At 49.5% G+C, this 22,602-nt stretch overlaps 1 protein-coding gene across 2 annotated transcripts in view; it reads left to right on the top strand.

The window, feature by feature from the left end:
• HUWE1 (HECT, UBA and WWE domain containing E3 ubiquitin protein ligase 1) overlaps positions 1 to 22,602 on the top strand; it is a 1,800,886-nt gene that overhangs the window by 308,636 nt on the left and 1,469,648 nt on the right. For both annotated transcript variants that reach the window (XM_086940169.1, XM_086940170.1), the window contains one exon: positions 14,786 to 14,891. In XM_086940169.1, coding sequence (XP_086796295.1) covers positions 14,786 to 14,891 — 106 coding nt within the window. The remainder of the gene's footprint in view (positions 1 to 14,785; positions 14,892 to 22,602) is intronic.

Here is a 22,602-nt window from a genome sequence, read left to right as displayed (position 1 = left end):
ACAAAACCACCATGGGAGGTAGATCCTTCTCCTACCTGGCAGCTAAAACCTGGAACTCACTCCCCACTCACCTTCGCCTTACTCAGAACCACCTAGCGTTCAGAAAGCAACTTAAAACGTGGATATTTGACAAGTAATTCCCCACCCTTCTTCAAGCGCCTTGAGACCCTCTGGGTATGTAGCGCGCTATATAAATTGATTGACTTGACTTGACTTTACTGCCTTTCCTCACCTCACAGGTCAGGAAGAGTAATCTGTGGCTGGGGAGCTTTAAAGGCGTTGCCACCTTTGCAATCCGACCTCTAGCCTCTCCTGCTATCAGGAACAGGCCCCCTTTCTTAGTCCCTTTTTGGCAGGAAGACAGGCGTGGAGAAAGTGGACCAGCCCAGTTGTGCCCACTCTGCTAACTCACCTCTCAGGTTGGGGATGTAGGAGAGTAGGGTCTGCAATCCTATGATCACCCAGATTTTTTGCTTTTGTTTCACTGGTTTACGACTTTCTCTGGCTGTGGGCCTGCCAATCAGACCCACAGCCTGGCTGTTCTCTTTCTAAATTACAACATGTACCCTAGGTGCATTTACCAATTGGTACTGGGCCACCTTATCAGACCCTGTAACTCAGGGCATAGGTGTACCCAGGGCTGCCAGGGGCTGCAGCATGTATTATGCCACCCCTGGCTGGCCTCCTAAATTTGACTCAACTGGCTGCATGACAGTTGACATGACAGCTGGGGCAAAGTCGTGTAATCACCCTTTGCTGTAGGTGTAGTATACTTATACCTAACCCTAAAATGGACACACAGATTCCCATCAGTCACTCCTATGGCAGGCCTTGACAATCCTGAAGGCAGAGTGCTTGGAATCGTGTGAGATGGTGCTCTGGCATGAGCTGAGCCTGTCTGCAGCTTGCGGAATCAAGTCCTAATAGCTGTTCCATGATATCGCATACCATATACTCTTAAGTGCATTATAATCCTCGCGGTTAAATGCTATCTTTGGTATTGCTTTATCAAAACATGTCGAGTAAGGTGTCATACGAATTGGAATACTAACCCCTCGCCAATTCTGGCGACGGGGTTAGCATTCCACCCTTCTAGAGGGACACGACATGTATGTAACTGTGAACCCCGGTTAAAGTTAAACGAAGCCTCAGCTCCACAAAATGGATGCTGCCACCACAGACACGAGTCTGACCCCCTGCAGCTGGGAGTCCTTCCAGCGAGGGGAGCCTGGACAAAGGGTTTCCTGTCAGGGGTGGTGCTAGCACCGTCCCAGACATGGTTTTGTGTATCCTGGGTAGGCAGGGCTTTACAGGAAGGTGACTGCTGAGTGGCACCCCGGTGCTCACTACGCATAGGCCGGTCAGAACCAGTTCCAGGGGCACACCAGCCCCTGGCCTGGGGAAAGTCCGGCATGGCAGAGGGGTGTAACCACCCCCCTCCTAGTCCCACCCATAGGCAGGACCTAGTCACCGGGTCAGCCCCCTTTTTTAGTATAAAGATGGGAGCGGGCCCCCTGTTCAAATTAGATAATCTTTGGAATCAAGACACGACTTTCTGCGAAAGGACATCAAGATTTCTTCTTCAAGATTCTCCCTTGTGGCTAAGGAGTAGTCACCCTGCGTCAAGCGGGCACCATCCTAAGAACACTGCGGTCTGCTGCAAGTCCTTCTTCACGAATCCGACGACCCAGCTCGACGAGACCCGGCTTCCCTGGCACCTCTGACCTCTACTCACCTCTACAGCAAAGCTGAGAACCGTGAGTGCGACGAGACCTCGAGGGACCGACGATCGCCAAGACTGCACGACTTCTTTGCAACAAGCCCACCGTGTGCTCCACTGGTGAGTGCTTTGGGGTCCGAGAAGCCCCAACCCTGAGCAGCTCCAGCACCGAAGATCAGCCCTCCAGCATCTCCACGATCTGCGTGGGGCCCTTCTGCTTTTGCGTGCTCACCGCGCTGTGTGGCTACTAGCCGGCTGGCTTGTGGCCTTCTTCACGACGCCCGACGACATCACTGCTGCTGGTCTGGTTGCTCCAGACTGGCCCTTGCTTCCTTCTTCAAGAGAGGCACCCCGGACCCTCCTGGTCCACTCCAGACGCCATTTTGAGTCCACCGCGTGGGCTTGAATTTGCCAAGGCTTTGTTGCCCAATCCTGGGTCCAGCGACGCCGACAGCTTCATCCATCGTGGGACAGCTCGCTCCCCCATCCTGGTCGCCGACAACGCCTCCTGGTCCGTGAGATCTGCGAGCACAGCGTCACCCACTCACCTAGTCGAGGTGGCTACCATCCGGTGCCCTCCTGGTGCCCACTGACTACTGGCTAGTAGTCTCGAACTTGGTCCCCTCTGCTTTCAGGTGCCATCTTCCTTCGATCCAGGCTTGGTTCCATCGAACTTTCTTCACTGGTCGCCTGCCAGCAACTTCTTTCTTCCAGGCTCCTGGTCCGTCTACGAGGATTCCCGACGTCTTTTGAGACCTATGCAGCTGCAGCCCCTGGGCTAGGTAACTTCGGCATTTCGGTGCCCCAGCATAGCCTCACTATCCAAGGGTCAGAATCCACTTTCGTTTTCCTCCTACCAGGTCGGGTTCGCCCGAGAACACTAACTTTGTCATTACTAGCTACCATAGACTTTGTCCCGCATCACGCGTGAGAGTGCACACTCTGCACCCGAGTCCCCTGGGTCTCCTAGAAGTAATCTGAAGATTCTATAGTCAAGTCCTAGCGATTCCAAAGGCTATTAGTACTGTACTTACCTGCTAGTAATTTCGCATTCCACTTTCAGAGTATATGGTTTTCCGTGCCCCTCGGGCATTTGTATATACTGTGCTAACTTAAGTATTTTCGTAAGAGTTTTGTTTTGTGCTTAGTACCCTGTCCTCATAAAGAGTACAGGGCTGTTGTGATTCTTAATAAATATCTTGTTTATTTTCATAACACTTGTGTGGTGTCCTTTCACTGGGTATTCAAGGGGTATATGTGTGGTAAACAGCTGGCTTAACACGCCCTCTCGAGTCTTTAGCCTTAGACTGCTCGTATCCATGCTACTAGGATAGCTGGTCTATAAGGTTGACTTACAACCAATCATCAATAAGGGTTGCTGGACTGATACATAGTGTTCACTAGAATAGTGAGCACTGCATATCAGGCCACCTTCTCACAGGGGAGACGAGGTGAAGCCCACTCTAAAGTGCCCACCATATTGCAGATGGTATGCACTCCCCATTCAGGGTTGGTGCCCACTCCCCCATGTGGGGTGAGCGTTGTAAGGGTGTAGTCACGCTATGGACAGTAGCCCCTTGGCTAAGACCCCTAAAATGCCCCTCTAAATGCAGTATTTAGGGGGCTGCCCTAAACCCACAATTCGGATTTGACTTGACAAAAATTAGTAGGACCGAAGAACTGTATTGCAGAGAAGATGTCGACAGCTGCTTTGGCTCCAGCCCTACTGACCAGTCTCCTGCTCTGAACCCCTGCAAGCTGAAACTGGCGAGTCCTGCAGCCTCTAAGAACCTCTGTGTCCTGCCCTCCCTTCCAAAAAGACTGATTTCCCGTGGACACTGGAATTGTCCAACAACCCCATCCAGGACTGCAGATCCAGCTGGAACCAGGAGTCCTCACCACTCTACCCCCGACGCCTATGGCCCGAGTCAGTGGGCCAACACCCCAATGATGGTCCTCCTTCGATCCTGACTTGGGATCCAGTGTTTGACGACTGCCTCTGACCTTCTGCTCGAGCATGCAGCCTCCTGAATGGCTGTCTAAACCCCCCTCCTTCAATCCCCCGACCGGATCTGATGAAAAGAAGCCGAAATGAAAAGACACACCTGCATCTGCAGCCCCTGAGCTGTGGGTTGCAGAAACTGTGTCCTGTACCTCACCAGCTTCATCCTCCAGTCACAGGATCCCTTCTAGCAGTCTTCTGGCTCCACCCTGTAATCCTTTTCCTCGACCAACCTCCATAGGAAAGCATTGGGCTCCTCGCACCTGGCCGCCCCTGCGCTGCTGGCTGCAGGACACACCTGGATTTTGCTGGAGCAGTTTCGAGGTGGGGACAGGTCGGTAGGGCTTGGACCAAGTCAGTGTGCTTCATCCTCTTAGTTTCAGCTCTGTTTCTTTTGTCCTTCTCTTGTTGATTCCTTCGAAGCCTTTGAAGCTTTCCCTTCGTGGACCCTGCCCATCCTGGGGGAGGAGGCTTGGCACCTCGTCCCTGTATGTGCATTATTTCATGCCCCCTAGAGCAGCAGACTCTCGACTCTGGGGTCTACAAACATTTCTGATAGTGGCAGCTGCAGAGCAGTCACTCAGCCAAGACACCAGAGATAGGTCGTTTTTCAGGGGGCATCTCCAATATGCCGTCAGAATGAATTTTTCAATAAATCCCACACTAGCATCTATTTGGGATTAATGTGCTGAGAAGTTTGATACCAAACTTTCCAGTTTTCAGTGTTGCCATTATGTGGCTGCGGAGATCGTAATGACAAACTCCCTGCACCATGTACTCTGAATGGCATCACTGCACTTACAATATCTAAGAATGGACTTAGACACTGTAGGGGTACAAGTCTCGTGCACCTGTACCCTCGCCACTAGTATAGTGCACCCAGCTAGAGGGGTGGCTGACCTATGCCAGGGCAGTGGGTTGTTGGCATGGCACACGGTGATGTGTTGCATGTCTACTCTTTACTTTGTCGTGCACCTAAACACACAGCCTGCAATGGCTGTGTGTAAAGGTACAGGGCCTCTAAGGGTGCCACAATAAGTGCTGCAGCCCTTAGAGGCCTTCTCTGGTCACAGTGCCCTGGGTACCTAGGGTACCATTTACAAGGGACTGATGTGGCCAAAGATGACAATTGGGTTTTCTCTCAATGCAGTTTTAGGGAAAGAATACAAGCCCTGGGTACCTGGTTGGCAGGAACCCAGGGCACACTCAGTAAATCAACAGTTTGGCAAATGGGGGCAACCATGCCAAGTGGGCACTTTCTTACAGCCTGGCACACTTGTGCAACATGTCCTGTTTTCAAATTTCTCTTCACGATTTCATACAAACTGCTTGAGTTTGGTGGTACCATCCTCCGGGTGGCTGTAGGAAAGTGGTTCTATATATACTGGACTAAAGTAAGGTACAGTGTGTATAGTCCACAGCAGTTTGGCAGAGGCTAAAGTTAGATAGTCTTACTCTTTAGTGGTAGCTTGGTCGAGCAGTAAGGCAGTACTTGAGGACAGTGTAAAGCATTTGTTGTACACACTCAGTCAGCAAAAGGTTTCACACTCAAGGACTGAACTCAAGGCCAATTGTTTTGTATCAAGATAGTTTTATTTTAGAACCAACAAGGTATCAAAATATACTTTCTCAGGATGAGTTACTTTAGTTAATTACTTTTCAAATAGGCAGCTCAATTTTTAATGCTATAGTTAGTTTGGTGCAATAGGCAACACAATTTCAAACACAATGCAACATTCAGCTCAATGGGAATATCTAGTTAAATGCAATTAGTTACTTTGTAGATTACTTTTCTAACTCCAGGACTGGATCCTAGATTCAGTCCCGGGACATGAGCTGTTAACATAAGTAAAGGAGTTTTGGGTACAGTGGTGATTTTTAAGGAATATTATTGTATTTTAAAAGTTGACAAACTTTTTCAGTTTAAATTACCAATGTTATCCTATGGAAGGAAATTCAGTTTGCAGATAAAGTATGTTCACGTTACTTTTGTAATCCAGTACTGGACTCCTAGGTTTAGCACTGGGACCTTTATCTAAAACAGGCAAGTAATTACGTTTTCATCGTTGGCACGATTTTTAGAGAATATTCCTAAGTTTCAAAAATCGACACAAACTTTTTCAGCAAAAGCAGGCAATGATATCCTATGGAAGGAAATTAAAGTTACTGGTAAGTACGATTATAACTACTTTTCAGGGTCAGTACTTGGCTCAAAGCTGAAGCACTGAGGTCTCTCCTGATAGCAGGTGAGTAAATCGGAGTTCGTAGTTTGGCTGACTTAATATGAATATTTTACAGTTCCAAAACTCCACACTTAAAAGAATTTCCAAGTGAAACCAGTCAATGTTAGCCTAAGGAAGAAAAGTGAGTTATTGACTTTCAGGTAGGTACTCGACTGGCAGAGTTAAGGTTCTGGGCATAGACTCTGGTGTCTCCCAGGGTCAGGTAGTTACAGTTGGTACACCCTCAGCGGAAGAGGGGCAGCTGGGTGCAGAGGTAGTTAGGCCCAATGTTATCCAATGAGAGGCAGGGGGGTCTTCGGTTGGTGGCTGCTGGCTAGCAGGCCACGCGGCTGTGGGAGCTGGGATCCTGGTCACTTTCTCAGGGCAAATGGGGATGTAGGATAGGACAAAGGTTGCACTGCCAGGGGCACTCGGGTGCAGGGTACTTTTGAGCCATCGGGCGTTCAATGTTGTTCAATGGAGATCTTGAAAAGGGAACAAAGGCTGCAGGCTCAGGGACGGAGGATCTTCTGGAGCGACCAACACTTCGAGGGGTAAGTTGGGATCTTGGAGGGTAGGTAGGCACCCCGGGGTTGGGCGTGGGGGGGGTGCCGGGTGCAGGGGTGTCTTTTGGCGTCGGGAAATCTTACCCTCTGCTGGTGCGGTTGAGGGGAGGTCCCTGGTTCTGAGGCTACAGGCGTCGTCGTCGAGGAGGGTTCTTGGGCACTGGATTCCAGGTCCGAATCGCCTGGGGGATGTCCTCAGTGTCTTTGTTCACTCAGTGACATGCCGGGCTCGGCGGGTGCACTGTGCAGGATTCGCAGTTCCTGGCTGGCACCAGGGGTATTGCTGTTGGAGCAGAGCCTCTGCTCATGGGAGTCCCAGTCTCTAAGAGGGTCAAGGCAGGCAGGTCCTCCGGGGTTCTCAAGGTTGCTGTCTGCAGGAGACGCCGGATTTAGCAGGAGCAGATTCAAGGATCAACAGACGGGTAGGGCTGGGGCCAAGTCAGTTGGTGTTGTCCTCTTGTTAGCAGCTGCACAGCAGGCTGTCTTCTTGGTCTTCTTTCGAAATCGGGATCTGAGGAAGGAAGGTTCAGGGTGCCCCTAACTACTAATTTTAGGAGCGTTACAGGTAGGGCAAGGGCAGGGACCAATAGGTCCCTGTCCTGGGGTGGGTACACCCCCTAGCCTGCTCCTCTCCTGTGGGAGGGGGGCAGGAGCCTATCTCTGGTTGGGCAGGGCTCCCTGTGAGAAGTTGGCCTGATATGTGATGTCCACTATTCTAGTGGGCACCCTGTATCAGTCCAAACAACCCTTATGGTGATGCTTGTAAAGTCAACCTTATAGACCAGCTATCCTAGTGGTAGCATGGACAGAGCTGTCTTAGGCTAAACTCAAGAGGGCTTGTGAAGCCAGCTGTCATACCATATGTAACCTTTTTAATACCAAATGAAAGGACACCACACAGCTCTGAACTCTGTATGAGGTCAGAGGCACAAGCACATAACAAGATACTTAATTAGCATACAAGAGTATACAGTAGGGCCCTAGGGGCACGTAAAACCATATACTAAAATAGTGGTATAAGAACCACGTCACGAACAAGGTGTTGGCCTAGGGAATCGCTGTACTACCAAAGGTTAAGAAGCAGGAGGCCCACGGGAGGCGTGTGGAGTGTCTTTACACACACGAGTTACCATAGGGATACAACGGGAACAAAAGAATTGGAAACTAGTTCTTTTAGGACACTTCCGGATGGACGTAGTGAAAGCTACTGAAAACTAGGACACTAGGATAGTTAATACCCACAGGAGCACCGGAGTACTCGCGTTACCTCACCCACAGGAAGCAGGTGCATAGGTGTCAAAGTGTCTGGTTTCATTGCTGAATCCTATGGAGCCTTGAAGAAAGATGCTGCAGGTGGCCAGAAGAGAAGAGTCCGGGTGGATCCAAGGGTGGATTGAAGATGTAGAGGACCTGAAAGCAGAGGGGACAGTCTGGGTCACTAGCCAGTGACAAGGAAGAAACCAGGCGATGTCGTGAAGCAATCGGGTGAAGTCGTGAAGCTTGTCTCTGCAGCCACGTGGACCAGGTGGTGTCGACAACGACCAGGAGCTGGGCGCGGACTGTCCCACGAAGGATCTCGCTGTCTGCTTCCGGATTGGAGTCAACCAGCCTTGGCAAAGGCAACCCACGCAGGAATCTAAGTTGGCTTCTGGGGCAGACCAGCAAAGTCTGCAGGGCTTCTCCTTTTCAGGGAAGCGAGGGCCAGCCTGGAGCAACCAGGCCAGCGGTGTAGGTTCGTCGTCAGAGGCCACTAGCCAACGGGCAAGTGACCGGACAGACTCGTCGAGCACAAAAACACTAGCAGGCCCCACGCGGCACTCGTGGAGGGCTGTGCGTTCATGTAGAGGGTGCTCGGGGCTGGGGCTTCTCAATCCCCAATGCACAGCTTCGAGGGTGCCTCGGGAGCTGCACAAGTAGCAAGGTGCAGGTTTTTAAAGATGGCCCTTCCCACGTCTGTCGTCGCCTCCCACGGGTCTCAGCTTTGCTGTGAATTGGGCTCAAGGAAGTCTGGAAGTCTGGTTCTTGTCAGGCTCTGTGATCGGGCTCCGGCGGGAGCGTCGACAAAGCAAACTGCAGATCACTGGATGGTGCCTGTTTGCACAGGGTGGTCACTCCTTGACCACAAGGGAGATTCTTCAGTCTTCTAGTTGCAATAGAATGTCGAAGGTCCAGAGTTTCGTTTCAAGTTTCAGTTCAGGATAAATCTAAAGTCTCTTGACTCAGCTCCTACCTATATACCAATCTGAGGGGCTGGATTACCTGCTAGGTCCCTCCAATGGGTGGGACCAGGGAAGGGGGTGGTTACACCCCTTTCCCTTTGTCCAGTTTCCCACCAGAGCTGGGGCTAGAGTGCCCCAGCAACTGGTTTCAACCGGACTATGCATGGGACACCCTGTGTGCCCCAGGCCGTGTCTCATTTCATTCAGCCCTCCCTGCCCCAATACACTATGGCCTGTCTGGGGAGGTGCTAGCACCTCCCAAGACAGGAAACCTATCGTCCAAGCCTCCCTCGCTGGAAGGACTCCCAGCAGCAGGTCAGACTTGTGTCTGTGGCAGCAGCATCCATTTTGTGATGCTGAGGCTCTGGTTAACTTTAACCGGGTTTACTAGGAACATCTGAAAGACACGTTAGGGATAGATTCCTTACCTTAGAATATCCCCAGGCGTCAGACTGGATCCGGAAACTTTTGCGTAGCAGTACCATTGCGTGTCGGTAGGCGTCGTCTGCGGCTCCGCGTCCGTCGTCTACGTCGTCGGCGCCGTGATGACGTCGTCTGAGTACTTAGACGCCGCCTCCGCGTGCTGACGTCAGTTCTTTTTTCCGCGCCACCCAGCGCAGATCTGGAAAAAGCAGTAACCCTAGTCAATTTTTGACTAACTATTTGGGATCATTTTTGATCATTTCTCGAAGTCTTGCGACTCCGATCGGTGCCGTAGGGATGCCTGGTTTTAAGCACTGCGAGGATTGCGACCGCACAATGTCTGTCACGGATCCTCACCACCTGTGCCTAACTTGTCTAGGCGTCGACCACGATGACCAGGCCTGCTCCGACTGCCGGGCCCTCTTCGAAAGCCAGGAGGGAGCGGTCCCACAGGCGACTGGAACTCTGGCAGTCGTCCCCGCGTGAGGTCCTGGTCCCACGGGAGGTCGAGGGACAGGTCGCGGGGACGGAGCCACCACAGCTCCGGGAGTCGGCACCACTCCTCCGGGTCGAAGTTGTCGGGTAAGAAGCACAAGAAGTCGAAGAGGCGTAATCACTCTTCTGACTCCCCCTGACGCTCGCGCGATGCGGTCGGGGGTTCGGGTGACACCGCCCACGCGGCTCCTTCGGAGTCGTGGGCGTCGCAACCCGCCCCACACCCTCCGGTCCCTGGGCGAGACGCGACGCCGGAGATCGAGCGCTTCCTCATGGCCATGAGGTCCCTTTCTCCTCCTCCGTGCTCTGCGGCACCTTCGAGCCCAGCGGACCCGTCTGGGGTCCCTAGTGGGTCAGGGGCTTCGGCCCAGACGCCGTCGGGTGGTTCGCCGCCGGCCCCTTCGGGCCTGGCGCTGCAGATCCCCACGGTCCCGACACCGCCGGCGCCTTCGGGCCCGGCGCCGCAAGGTCAAGCAGTCCCGGCGCCGCCGGCGCCTTCGGGCCCGGTGTCGCGGGACCCCACTGGACCTTCTTTAAGCTCTGGATCGTCACCGGTGGACCTTAAGACCCCCCCGGCGTCAGTCCGTCTGGTGTCGCCTCCGGCGTCGTCCTCGGGCGGCGCTGGCCCCGATGCATCCTTTGCTCCTGTTCTGGCGTCGGAACGGCGCCGCAGGGCGCCGCTTTCGACGGCGTATGGAGATTTTCACTTCTACGAACAGGGCCCATTGATTGACAACCCTGAGTATCAGGAGATGGGTGATTAGGAGGATTGGGAGGGGTCTGAGGACCCTCTGATCAAGGAGTGTCAGTCTCATGAGGACTGGGCAGGAGACCTTGGGGAGGCCAGTGGCCTGGACACCTCTCCAGACACTGGTTTTGTCTCCCCTCCTACCGTGGCTTCGGAGGAGGGGGCAACCTATAGTGTGGTGTTGACGAGGGCTGCCAAGGCCGTGGACCTTGAGCTCCCCGTCGCGGCCGTGAGGACTAACCTCCTCACTGAGGTCCTTAAACTGCAGTCCAGCTCGGCCGAGCCTATGCTGCCTTTTAATTAGGCCTTGACCGACATTCTTTTGGGCACTTGGTCCAGGCCCTATACGGGTTCGCCCGTAGATAGGAACGTGGCCAGACCCCACCGCCCGGTCCCGGGCGACCCATGTTTCCTGTCCACCCACCCCACCCCGAGAGTCTGGTCATACAGGCCTCAAATTCCCAGACCGCATTCCCGTCAGCTCCGCCGGACAGGGAATCCAAGAGGTACGAGTAGTACGGGAAAAAGATCTTCTCTTCCCTTAGTCTGGGACTGCGGTGTGAGAAGTTGGCCTGATATTCAGTGTTCACTATTCTAGTGATCACTAAGTATCAGTCCAAACAACCCTTATGGTGATTGGTTGTAAGTCAACCGATAGACCAGCTATCCTAGTAGCATGGACAAGAGCAGTCTTCGGGCTAAACTCTAGAGGGCGTGTTAAGCCAGCTGTTATACCATCACATATACCCCTTGAACACCAAGTGAAAGGACACCACACCAGTGTTATGAAAATAAACAGTGTATTTATTTAGATCACAACAGCCCTGTACTCTTTATGAGGACAGGGTACTAAGCACACAACAAAACTCTTACGAAAATACTTTAAGTTGCACAATTTACACAAATGCCCGAGGGGCACGAAAAACCATATACTATGAAAGTGGAATGCGAAATTACTAGCAGGTAAGTACTGGACTAATAGGCTTTGGAATCGCTAGGACTACGTTACTGAACCTTCAGATTACTAGTAGGAGGCCTAGGGGACTCTGGTGCAGAGTGTGCACTCTCACGCGGGATGCGGGACACAGTCTATGTAGGCTAGTAAAAGCAAAGTTAGTGTTCTCGGGCGAACCAGACTAGGTAGGTTGAAAACGAAAGTGGATCTGGACCCTTGGATAGTGAGGCTATGCTGGGGCACCGAAATGCCGAAGTTACCTAGCCCAGGGGCTACGGCTGCATAGGTCTGAAAAGACGTCGGGAATCCTCGTTGACGAACCAGGAGCCTGAAAGGAGGAGTTGCTGGCAGGCGACCAGTGAAGATTGTTCGATGGATCCAAGCCTGGACCGAAGATGGAAGACACCTGAAAGCAGAGGGGACCAAGTTCTTAATCACTAGCCAGTGATTGTGTGGGCACCAGGATGGCACCGGGCGAAGTCACTTCGACCAGGTGAGTGGGCGACGCTGGGCTCTGCAGTCTCACGGACCAGGAGGCGTTGTCGGCGACCAGGATGGAGGTGCGAGCTGTCCCACGAGGGTTGATGCTGTCGACCTCGCTGGACCCAGGATTGGGGCAACAAGTCTTGGCAAATTCAAGCCCACGCGGTGGACCTAAAATGGAGTCTGGAGTGGACCAGGAGGGTCCGGGGTGCTCCTCTTTTGGAAGGGAGCAAGGGCCAGTCTGGAGCAACCAGACTAGCAGTGGTGATGTCGTCTGTCGTTGTCGGGAAGGCCACAAGCCAGCGGGCTAGTAGCCAGACAACGCGGGTAGCAGCCAAAAAGCAGAAGGGCCCCACGCAGATCTCGTGGATGCTGGGGGGCTGGTCTTCGGTGCTGGAGCTGCTCAGGGTCGGGGCTTCTCGGACCCCAAAGCACTCACCAGAGGATCCCTCGGCGGTCGTGCTGGGTAGAAGTCGTGCAGTTCTGATGGCCGGTCCCTCGTGGTCTCGTCGCACCTACGGTTCTCAGCTTAGCTGTAGAGGTAGGTAGAGGTCCAGAGGTGCCAGGGAAGCCGGGTCTCGTCGTGCTGGTCGGTCGGATTCCAGAGGAAGGACGTGCAGCAAACCGCAGTGGTCTTAGATGGTGCCTGCGGATGCAGGGTGACTACTCCTTAGCCACAAGGGAGAAATCTTGAGAAGAAGTCGAGAGTTCCTTTAGTAGAAAGTAGTTTCTTGATTCAAAGATCTAATTTGGAAGGGTCCCCGCTCCTGCCTTTATCCTAAAGAAAGGGGTGGGTACGCGACTAGGTCCTGCCCTAGGGGTGGGACCAGGAAGGGGGGTGGTTACACCCCTCTCCCATGCCGGACTTTCCCCAGCTCAGGGGCTGGTGTGCCCCTGGAACTGGTTCTAGCCGGCAGATGCGTAGTGAGCACCGGGGTGCCACTTGCAGTCACCTTCCTGTAAAGCCCTGCCTACCCAGGATACCCAAAACCCTGTCTGGGATGGTGCTAGCACCGTCCCAGACAGGAAACCCTTTGTCCAAGCTCCCCTCGCTGGAAGGACTCCCAGCTGCAGGGGGTCAGACTTGTGTCTGTGGTGGCAGCATCCATTTTGTGGAGCTGAGGCTTCGTTTAACTTTAACCGGGGTTCACAGTTACATACATGTCGTGTCCCTCTAGAAGGGTGGAATGCTAACCCCGTCGCCAGAATTGGCGAGTGGTTAGTATTCCAATTCTTATGACACCTTACTCGACATGTTTTGATAAAGCAATACCAAAGATAGCATATAACCGCGAGGGTTATAATGCACTTAAGAGTATATGGTATGCATTATCATGGAACAGCTATTAGGACTTGGTTCCGCAAGCTGCAAACGGGCTCAGCTCATGCCAGAGCACCATCTCACACGATTCCAAGCACTCTGCCTTCAGGATTGTCCAGGCCTGCCATAGGAGTGACTGATAGGAATCTGTGTGTCCATTTTAGGGTTAGATATAGATATACTATATCTAAAGCAAAGGGTGATTACACCACCTTGCCCCAGCTGTCGTGCAGCCAGTTGTGTCAGATTTAGATGGCCAGCCAGGGGTGGCATAATACATGCTGCAGCCCCTGGTAGGCCCGGGGTACACCTATGCCCTGAATTACAGGGTCTGATAAGGTGGCCCAGTACCAATTGGTAAATGCACCTAGGGTACATGTTGTAATTTAGTGAGAGAACAGCTAGGCTGTGGGTCTGATTAGCAGGCCCACAGCCAGAGAAAGTCGTAAACCAGTGAAACAAAAGCAAAAAAATCTGGGTGATCATAGGATTGCAGACCCTACTCTCCTACAGTAATGACGACCCCCCAGCACCATATACTCTTAATGGCATCACTGGGCACTGTAGGGGCACAAGGCTCATGCACCTGTGCCCACACCTCTGGCATAGGTCACCCAGTTAGAGGGGTGACTGACGTATGCCAGGGCAGTGTTTGTGGGCATGGCACTCAGGGATGTTTGCCCTGTTGACTTTGTTTAGTTCTGCACCTGGACACTCCGCCATCAAAGGCAGTGTGTGGGTGTCAGGGTACAGGGCCCCTAAGGGTGGCACAGTAAGTGTTTAAGCCCTTAGGGGTCTTCTTTGGTCACCATGCCCTGGGTACCTAGGGTACCATTTACCAGGGACTGACACATGGCCAGAGATGCCAATTGAGTTTTAGTTTCAACACAGTTTTAGGGATGGAACACAGGCCCTGGGCACCGGATTAGTAGGAGCCCAGGGCACAGTACATCAGCAATTCAGCAAAAAGTGGGGGCACACCATGCAAAAAAGATGGCACGTTCTCACAGTGAGGAATTGTGGATGGTAATGCTCTAGCTCTCCTGAGTGAATATTTTGGTAGATACATTTAGATGACCGATGTCTTGATGGTACAGGCTGTCAAGCAAAGGTACGGATGGTTGCTGGGAAGTATTTGTTCTCTGTTCCTGGACAGTAGATAAGTGCCTAATCTGGGTCTTAAAGGGCGATCCTGGTGAATACCAATGTCTTTGGCCCCAGGTCGCCAGAAGCTGGTTCCCTAGCCCTGGCATATTTTGTTGAAAACTGGTTTGAATCTAGGTCTAATTCACTGCTAGCCTTTGAGAGGTGTATGGGTCAGTGCATTGTGATCCACTGGAGACCTTGGCATGCACTACGTCCAGCTACTTTCTTTGGGATCTGCTGCCAGGCAGAGTGTGGATACACTAACTTTGGCGTTTGCCGGATACCAACTGGCACGCAGAGTAAATGCCCAGACAGCATCACTGGCACTTTCCTGTATTGCTATAATAGCTTTACTGTGCAGCTTCACATTTTCACTGTGTGCATCGGTGGGGCGAGACAATCAAGTCTGTGCTAATCTAGTTTGATGTTCGGGGCAGAAACACCGGTCATAGTGCCTCTTCACCAACCTTTCTCTCTTTCTCTAGCATGAAGTGGACCTGTGCAGAAGTGAGTGTCCTTTTGTGATTAAGCCAAAGATACAGAGGCCCAGTACTGCTCAGGAAGGGGAGGAGATGGAAACAGATGCAGAAGGTAAGCTTTTGTGTTGGCTCCATGAGCTATTTAAAATCTGTGACTATCCCTTGCATTTGTACCCACTGCTTCTTGCATACTAACCGTACTTCCATAAAAGAATGCAAAATGTTCTCTAATATTGCATCTTCATTTTCTAACTTTGGTTCTTTTGAAGTATCTATGATTGCATTATTACTATGAAAAGTAATAGTAAAAATGATTTGTTCGCTTTATAGTTATTTATTTATTTGTTCTATGATTCTGTGAACCTTTCTTTTCACCTCATCTAGCCAACACTTGGGTTATTGGGTTTAGTCGCCTTGACTTCTACAGGTTTTAAATACATCCGGAGGCCTTCACAAGAGTCATCGTCTATATTCTAGTCTGTGATATCCAAAATAGACTAGTTGGTCGTGATTTTCTATTTTCTTATGAAAGATGTCCAAAAAAGTAGACTGTACTTGCATTTTTAAATAGTGAGAGTGCCAATGCGCAATAATTGTCAAAATCCAAAATATTAGGCAACACCAGGGGGATACATCCTCTGAAGAGACCCCCCTAGTACATGAGAATCCTCTAACCGTGAAATTGTTTGTTGCATGATACCACACATGACCAGGTTAGTTAAAGCCATTTTGTAGTTGACTTCTCGAGTTTGCCACTACATACCTTAAGGTGGCTTCCCCACACTCTCAAAGCATAGAGAATGGAGTCTGGGTTTGTTGGATGCCTTTGCTCATGCAAGGGTCATCCTCACACATAAATCATGCACCCTGCCCTTGCGCTGGGTGGCCTACAGGTTTTAAGTGTAGTGACCAGGATATAAGTGAATCTTTTTGGAGTGACAGGGTTCATGCACCGTTTCACACAGGCTGCACCAGCTGGTCTATAGTCAGTTTGCATGGGCTCCCAAATTAATGCTGCAGCCCATGGGAGATCCCTGGTGTTCCAATGCCCTGGGGGTTTAAAGGGGTACACGAGTATTCAGATTGTGGGGTGTACAAAGTACCAGTCAATTTAGGGGAGAGAGAACTGACACCCGGGTCCTGGTTAACAGGATCCCATTGCACTAGTCTATACACACCAGGCAAAAAGTGGGGCAACCATGTCTGAAAGATCCTACTTTCCTACAAAAGACCGTATAAGAACAGAGGGCCGTGCTGGCAGAAGAGCAGAAGGAAGAGCTGAGCAGGAGATCAGAAGTGGAAGACACACAGGAGAATGAAGGATGGAGACAGCGGATCAAGGGTGTTCTAGAAAAGAGAATCGCTTTGGTAATTTGTTAGGTTCGAAGTGGCTAGCAATTCAGAATGTTTGTTTCCTCCAAATTTGCTTGGGGAACCTTTCATCAAAGCATCAAGATACCCTGCCACTAGTGCCTTTCATTTTGAAATCAAGTGCACCCATAACTTGACAATTGGTTAGATAAGGGTGCATACAGGAAGGCCATGAACGTTCGGAGTAACAGCCTGTACCTAGTTATTTAGGTGGACATTAGGAAGCACATTTAACAGTCTTCTTAATGAGGCTTCCTGCACACTCCCTGTTTGGGTCACTCCTAGACACCGGAAGGAAGATTGTATTCCTTACAAGATAGTTGAGCTTAGCGGGTACTATTAAACTTAAAAACAAAAATAAAACTTATTCCTGCTGAAAATAGTACTAGGGATGATGTGGTGTTGTATACAACCCATTGTCTCTGTGGATCTCCATTGGTAATCCTAACCACTGAGGACTCTTGTCCATGCGCGGGGATCCCAGAGCAGGTCATTCACAGTCACTTCTACTGCGTCTTACTTTGGAAAAGGCCAGGAAACCTATGTGACCGAAATATTAAATCTTTCAGCCTTAAAAACAGGCTTTGTTGTCAGTCTTTATTGAATTAATTTAAGATTTGATAGGAAAAAAGGGTCATGCCCTTTAAGGTCACTGGAGCAAAATAAAAAGTAACCCTTTATAAATGTTGTTTACAAATGCTTTTTTATCTCTTTTAAAAGTACGAAAAGGAGTAATGCGTAGCAACGCAGTCTATATAGGCTGCAGCATTGAAACAATCTAAATAGGACACTGCGCCTTTAAGTGCCTCCTGACCTCCAGTGTCCCATCATGCCCTGTAGGTGGCAGTCACTCTGTTATATTAAAAAAAATGTATGGCTCCTGCTGACAGGATCATAGAGCAGAGCTCTGTCTTTTTAAAGTATTTAGAACCATATTTATCTGAAGCTTTTAACCCCTTCGGGGCTGATGACGAGCTGGGCTCGTCATGGCGTAGCCTCCTCGCACGCTGATGACGAGCCCAGCTCGTCACGTAACATGCAATTTAGAAAATCTCCGCGTAGGAGCGGAATTGCGCTAGCGCGCATGTGGTTAAAAGCTGATTAATTCGACTTCCTGTTGGGCGTAGAGTATTTTAGATATTTTGCTGATGGGGAATAGATCTAAATTTTTGCAAGATGCCATTGTTTTGTGAATTGGCCAGAATGTGGCAGAAACTAACAAAAACAGAGCTGTATAGGATCTTTATTTTATGTTTGCCAGACTCATGACCGCAACACATGTCATCACTGCAAGATCCTCTCCATGCGTACTTTGTGGGAGAGAGGGAAAAATTTGGCTCCATGGCCAAGTGGAGCACGGTAAACTGCAACATTCCCGGACTTTTGACACTTCTGAAGGATGGAGAGAATGTACCCTCTAGCAGTGCCTCTAAGTCACTCTGAGGACTCCTGCAAAGGGAGATCCAATAAGAGAAACTGTGAAAAAGGCTTTGCGCCTAATCGTCGGACATCACCGAAGAGGTACTCTACCGATTTTGCTCGCTGTCAAGGGCTGGGTCGATGTCGAACACCTACGATGTCGAGGAGGAGAACAGTCTACATTGAGAGGAACTTCGAAGTATGGAACTTCGACACAGAGACTTGGTTAGAAGTTGAGACGTCATTGATCCCTTAAATAAGATGGTGGGGTGGCTTTCACTGATTAAGTCTTGCGGGTTTCCATCAGAGCTAGACTCTGAGTATTCTAGAGCAGGGGTCTCCAACCTTTTCGGCAGTGAGAGCTACTTCTGATCCGTGAAAATGATTGTGAGCTACTAAAGGCCAAGCAACTTGTGAATCCTTCCCAAAGTCCTTCCATGCGCAGCTTCATTGACAACGGATAAACAGATACCCATTTAGTGTCTGCAATGCACAATATGAAACCAGAGAGCCTGGTATAAGACCTGGCTCTCCACTTCAACAAACTGCATACTCCTACCCTCTGCCATGACCAGCTAAGACGACTACAACCATAAGAAATCATATGGACGTGCAGTGCTGTTCAAAGCTGCAATCATACTAAAAACCATATGCTGCACATCAGTCTCTCACATCTTTTCATCCACCAAACGAGTATGTTCTTTAACTGAACCCCGGTGGTCATCATGCACAACATGCAACACTTCCCACATAGGCTTACAAAGACCACACTTTTCCACCACAAACCCTACTACATGGATTAGCTTGCAGGGTAGTAAGCAGTATAAACAAATGCTGCGATACAATTATTTTATTTCAACATACCTCCTTTTTCTACATTATCACATGACTAAACCTTGAAATGCCTGAGTTCAGGATTTGCACAGTACACATTATCTCCTAACAGACCATAAATGTATTCCATGTAATAATAACCTATTCCACCTATTGTATGATTCACATGACTTGCCACTTAGTTCATTATCATAGAATTGTCATCAAGGATAGCGGGAGTCCATGAATATTTCATGATTAAGAGCTATTACTTCTAAAAATGCCTCTTAATCTCCAGTACTATAATATGCTGTTCATAAGAAATGCTTAGGCATGTAGGAAAAATAAACATTATTTTCTAACATTCCATCATATTTTTGAATGACTTTTGTGCCACTGATTGTATTTTTTTCAACTCTTTGCTCACGCAAAGAAGGGGCTAAACGGGATACATTCGAAGTGAAATGTGAAGCCTTATTTTCCTCGTGCTTAAAATCAACACTTCTCACATGATATAATTATAATATAATGAAATTAAAAGCATCATTTAACATGTATTTTTTTTTTTTGAAAAGCACCTCTTACGTGTTCTCCCTGTCCACAAACCGGAGCCAGTAACTTAATTTTACATTACATTTCCCCCATTATTTCATTAAAATGTAATGAAAAGACATGTCCTAACGTGCATCTGTAAAACACAGCTTCACCCATGGATATCTTGGTAATTAACAGATTGTTTTCATTACAAACCCATGGTACTTATTTTATAGACCTTGAGGGGTGGGGTGGGGTTATAGCTGAGTAAACGAGACAGGTTTGAAAACTGTGACTGGGTCGGCCGCAGATCACGGAGGGTGCATTACCCCACAGTGAGTGACCTCGGCCCTGCAAAGAATTGTGATGTGGCATGCACTGAAATACACAATGTTAAAAAGAAACTGTGACAACGCCGCAACACGAGCACAATAATGCAAGGCATAAATGACGAGGTGGCAGCCTGCCATTGTCTCACTCAAAATAAAACAGCACAATCTGTTTTAATGTAACAAAAACCAAACGCAATAATGCACAACTATTAACCTCTATTTATCACCCGAACAATAAGGCAGCAAAGAAGAGCTAAAAATGAACAATGTTTTTAGTTCAACAAGAGCTACATAATTTTAACATCCAAAGCCATTCGGAAGGAATTCGGTCCAACTTGTTCGAAGTACTGCTCGTGTTTGATTTAGAAGCCTCAAATAACGGAATGCACAGGCATCTATTTAAAAAAAATAAAGCTGCTCTTGCCTCAAACCTCATGTCTGTCTGGCTTAAGTTGGCTGATACTACATCTCCTGTATTTCAGCATGGAGATCCTTCAAGGCTGCCGCTCTGGCCGCACGAATGCACAGGATCATAGAATGGAGATAATACATGCAGCTAAAGGCGCGCATAGTGGTTTTCAGAGGCCAGAAAACACTGCCCATGCGCTGGCCGACATCAACCACTTTACCCTTCCCCAGATAGGCTCACATAGCAGCTGCTTCCTACGGCGGGAGTCCAGCAACTGCAAAAGGCCTAAAAAACAAAAAACGACAATGATAGGCTACTAAAGTGGATGTCAGACCGTGAGCTACTGACAGGGCACCAGCGAGCTACCGGTAGCTCGCGATCGACCGGTTGGAGACCCCTGTTCTAGAGCATATACTCCATTAAGACCATCATCTCCAGTCACCATACCGGATTCGCCAACACCACCTCATTGTCTGGCAGGAATCACCTCCTCCAACTCCTCCTCAAACACCTCCTCCACAACCAGCCCTGCCTGCCTTACTTCCGCCATGGCCAACTACTCCATCTCAGCCTCCACTTATACCACTGACCTCTCAGAGGCGCTCTAGATTGTGCGCAGGTCCCACCAGACCTCACACCTGTAGCTCTGGGTCATGTGCAAGATGTAGAACCTCCATGCTAACATACTCAATCCCGAAGATAATACAGCAAAGATTTTTTTCCTCCGGATCGATCTTCACGGTCCCATTCTATTACTTCGTCTTTGGGTCTGTATTCACCTACAGACAGATTCTCCCCCACCAAGAAGATCTCCTTTAGATGACATTAATACCTTCTAGGATGTTCTCATCAGAGGAGCCAAAAAGCAAATATGGAGTTACCAACTAATTACACGTCCAAATCTGTAGTCTTTGAGATGCTCCACTGAAGGTCCGCTTATAGACATCTACTACCTGCGTTGTTTTAACATGCTATAAATTTGTTTGACACCAGCTTCTGTAAACTGCCTTGTCCTGCTGTCAGATGAAATAGAATCCTCAAGATCCTCTTTTCCTTTGTACTGATCCTGTTCCAGACTACCCTATAGTCTCTGCGCCCAAAAGTTGCATGCTACAGCTGCTTCATCCACTGTTGCTCCTGACAAAGAAAGGAAAAAGATGAAAGGTCTGTGGAACTTAAACTGTCACAATGTAATCGATGAGCCCTTCTGGGGTGTTTTGACAGATGTCCTAGAGAGACGTTGCGAATTTCAGGAGATTATCATCCAAGGCATGATTCTGTCTTCTTAAATCATCAGTGCTGTAGCTGATCATTCTACTCCTGCAGCAGATGTATATGGTCAATGCCTAGCTCGCCTTTGCTCATTGTGGCTCAGACTTCGTGTTAAAGCCAGAAGCCCTGTAGAAAGGTGGCTCTTTATATAGTTTATCAAACCGAGGTATATAGTGTAGAAGATCGGTATCCCTTTTTAGTGGACACGGCGTGCTTTAACAACCTAAGGTGCTCTTTTTGGTAGTGTTGTCGAGCATCCTTAGGCTTAACTAGTAGTGAGACATTTGTTACATACAGTCATACTCTACCCGCACAAAATAAGGCTATTCACACTGATTTAGAAAAATAACATGTATTTTTATAAAGCTTTTGACACCAAGAACTTGGTTATTGGTTAAGTTCTTTTTAAAATGGATGTTTTGCAGCAAAACAATATGAATGTAAAGGCCCTTCAATTGTCTCCAATATGGTAATGTTATCCAATGGGGAAAAACACATATAATGCATATGGGTACCTAGCAGCGACTTGCAGGACCAATCTTCTGGCAATGAGTTAAGTATATGGCAAGGTCCAAGGTAGCACCAACACGTCACCTCAGTATGCTCTGGGGCGTTGTTGGGGTGCAGAGGTGCTTTTCGGCATCCGGTGTTCCGTTGGTTTCAATGGGAAAAGGTCCTGACAAAAAGACTGCAAGTATGGACTTGGGGCACCAGTCTGGTTGAACCAACAGAGTGGCTTGGTCCTGGAGATGCTTGGGCACTGTCTGTCCACTTCTCTTCGGGCTGTGGTGCTCGGTGCAGTGGTGTCTTTAGGTGTCTGGTCTGTGCTGAAGGAGACACTCAATTGATTGGGCCTGCACAAGGAGGCTGCAACAGGAAGTCCAGCCTGAGCCAACACAAGGTGGTTTACTCAGGAGTGTCTCAGGTCCTCATTGGCACCGCTGGCCAACCTACTCTGGCGGGGGGTGTGCGACTGGTGCAGTGGTGCTTTCCGGTGTTTTTGTGGCGCAGTCCTCATGGTTCTTATTGGATTCCTGCTGTGTGAAAGGAAATTGCTCCACTACTACAGGCTTTTGGAGGCAGAGCAGCGGCTGGACGAGCTGGCATTGGCTCAGTTGTCAGGGATAGCAAGTAGCCCGGCAGGGGTCGCACCATGTCAGTTTTATTCAAGTTTTATATTGCGCTACCTATAGGCGAAGGTATTGGAGCGCTTTGCATAAAAAGAAATTGCACAACCTAGCGTTACGTTTGATGCATAAAATGAGAAGTCGACTAATGTAGCTCTGTGCAAGGTGCTTGACACATAGATTCAAGAGCAAACCTAAAATAGAGATGAGTAGGTGAGCAGTAAAGGTGCGATTACAGTATGCAGATTAATTTGACAGCCTAAATAAAGGAGTGATTAACATACTATACAGCTGAAACCGACCAATAACCAACTGTCACAAATGGTAGAGTCTGGCAGGGAGTGAGCTATTTGAGCCTGGATCGGTAGGCGTGGTGTTAAGGTATTTGTTGACTACCAAGAGTTTCAGGGCCCTTTTAAAGCAGGAGGAGTTGCAGCAGAGGCCTCTAGAGAGCGTTCCATATACTGGGTGCATCTCCCCCCCCCCCCTCCCCCCCCCCCCCCCCCCCCCCCCCCCCCCCAAAAAAAGCGAGTCTGGTGGTTTTCC

This window comes from Lissotriton vulgaris, chromosome 10, assembly GCF_964263255.1.
Source record: "Lissotriton vulgaris chromosome 10, aLisVul1.2, whole genome shotgun sequence".
Lineage (NCBI taxonomy): Eukaryota > Metazoa > Chordata > Amphibia > Caudata > Salamandridae > Lissotriton > Lissotriton vulgaris.
Note: the sequence above shows the minus strand (reverse complement) of the source record. Positions and strands in the feature narration are given on the sequence as shown.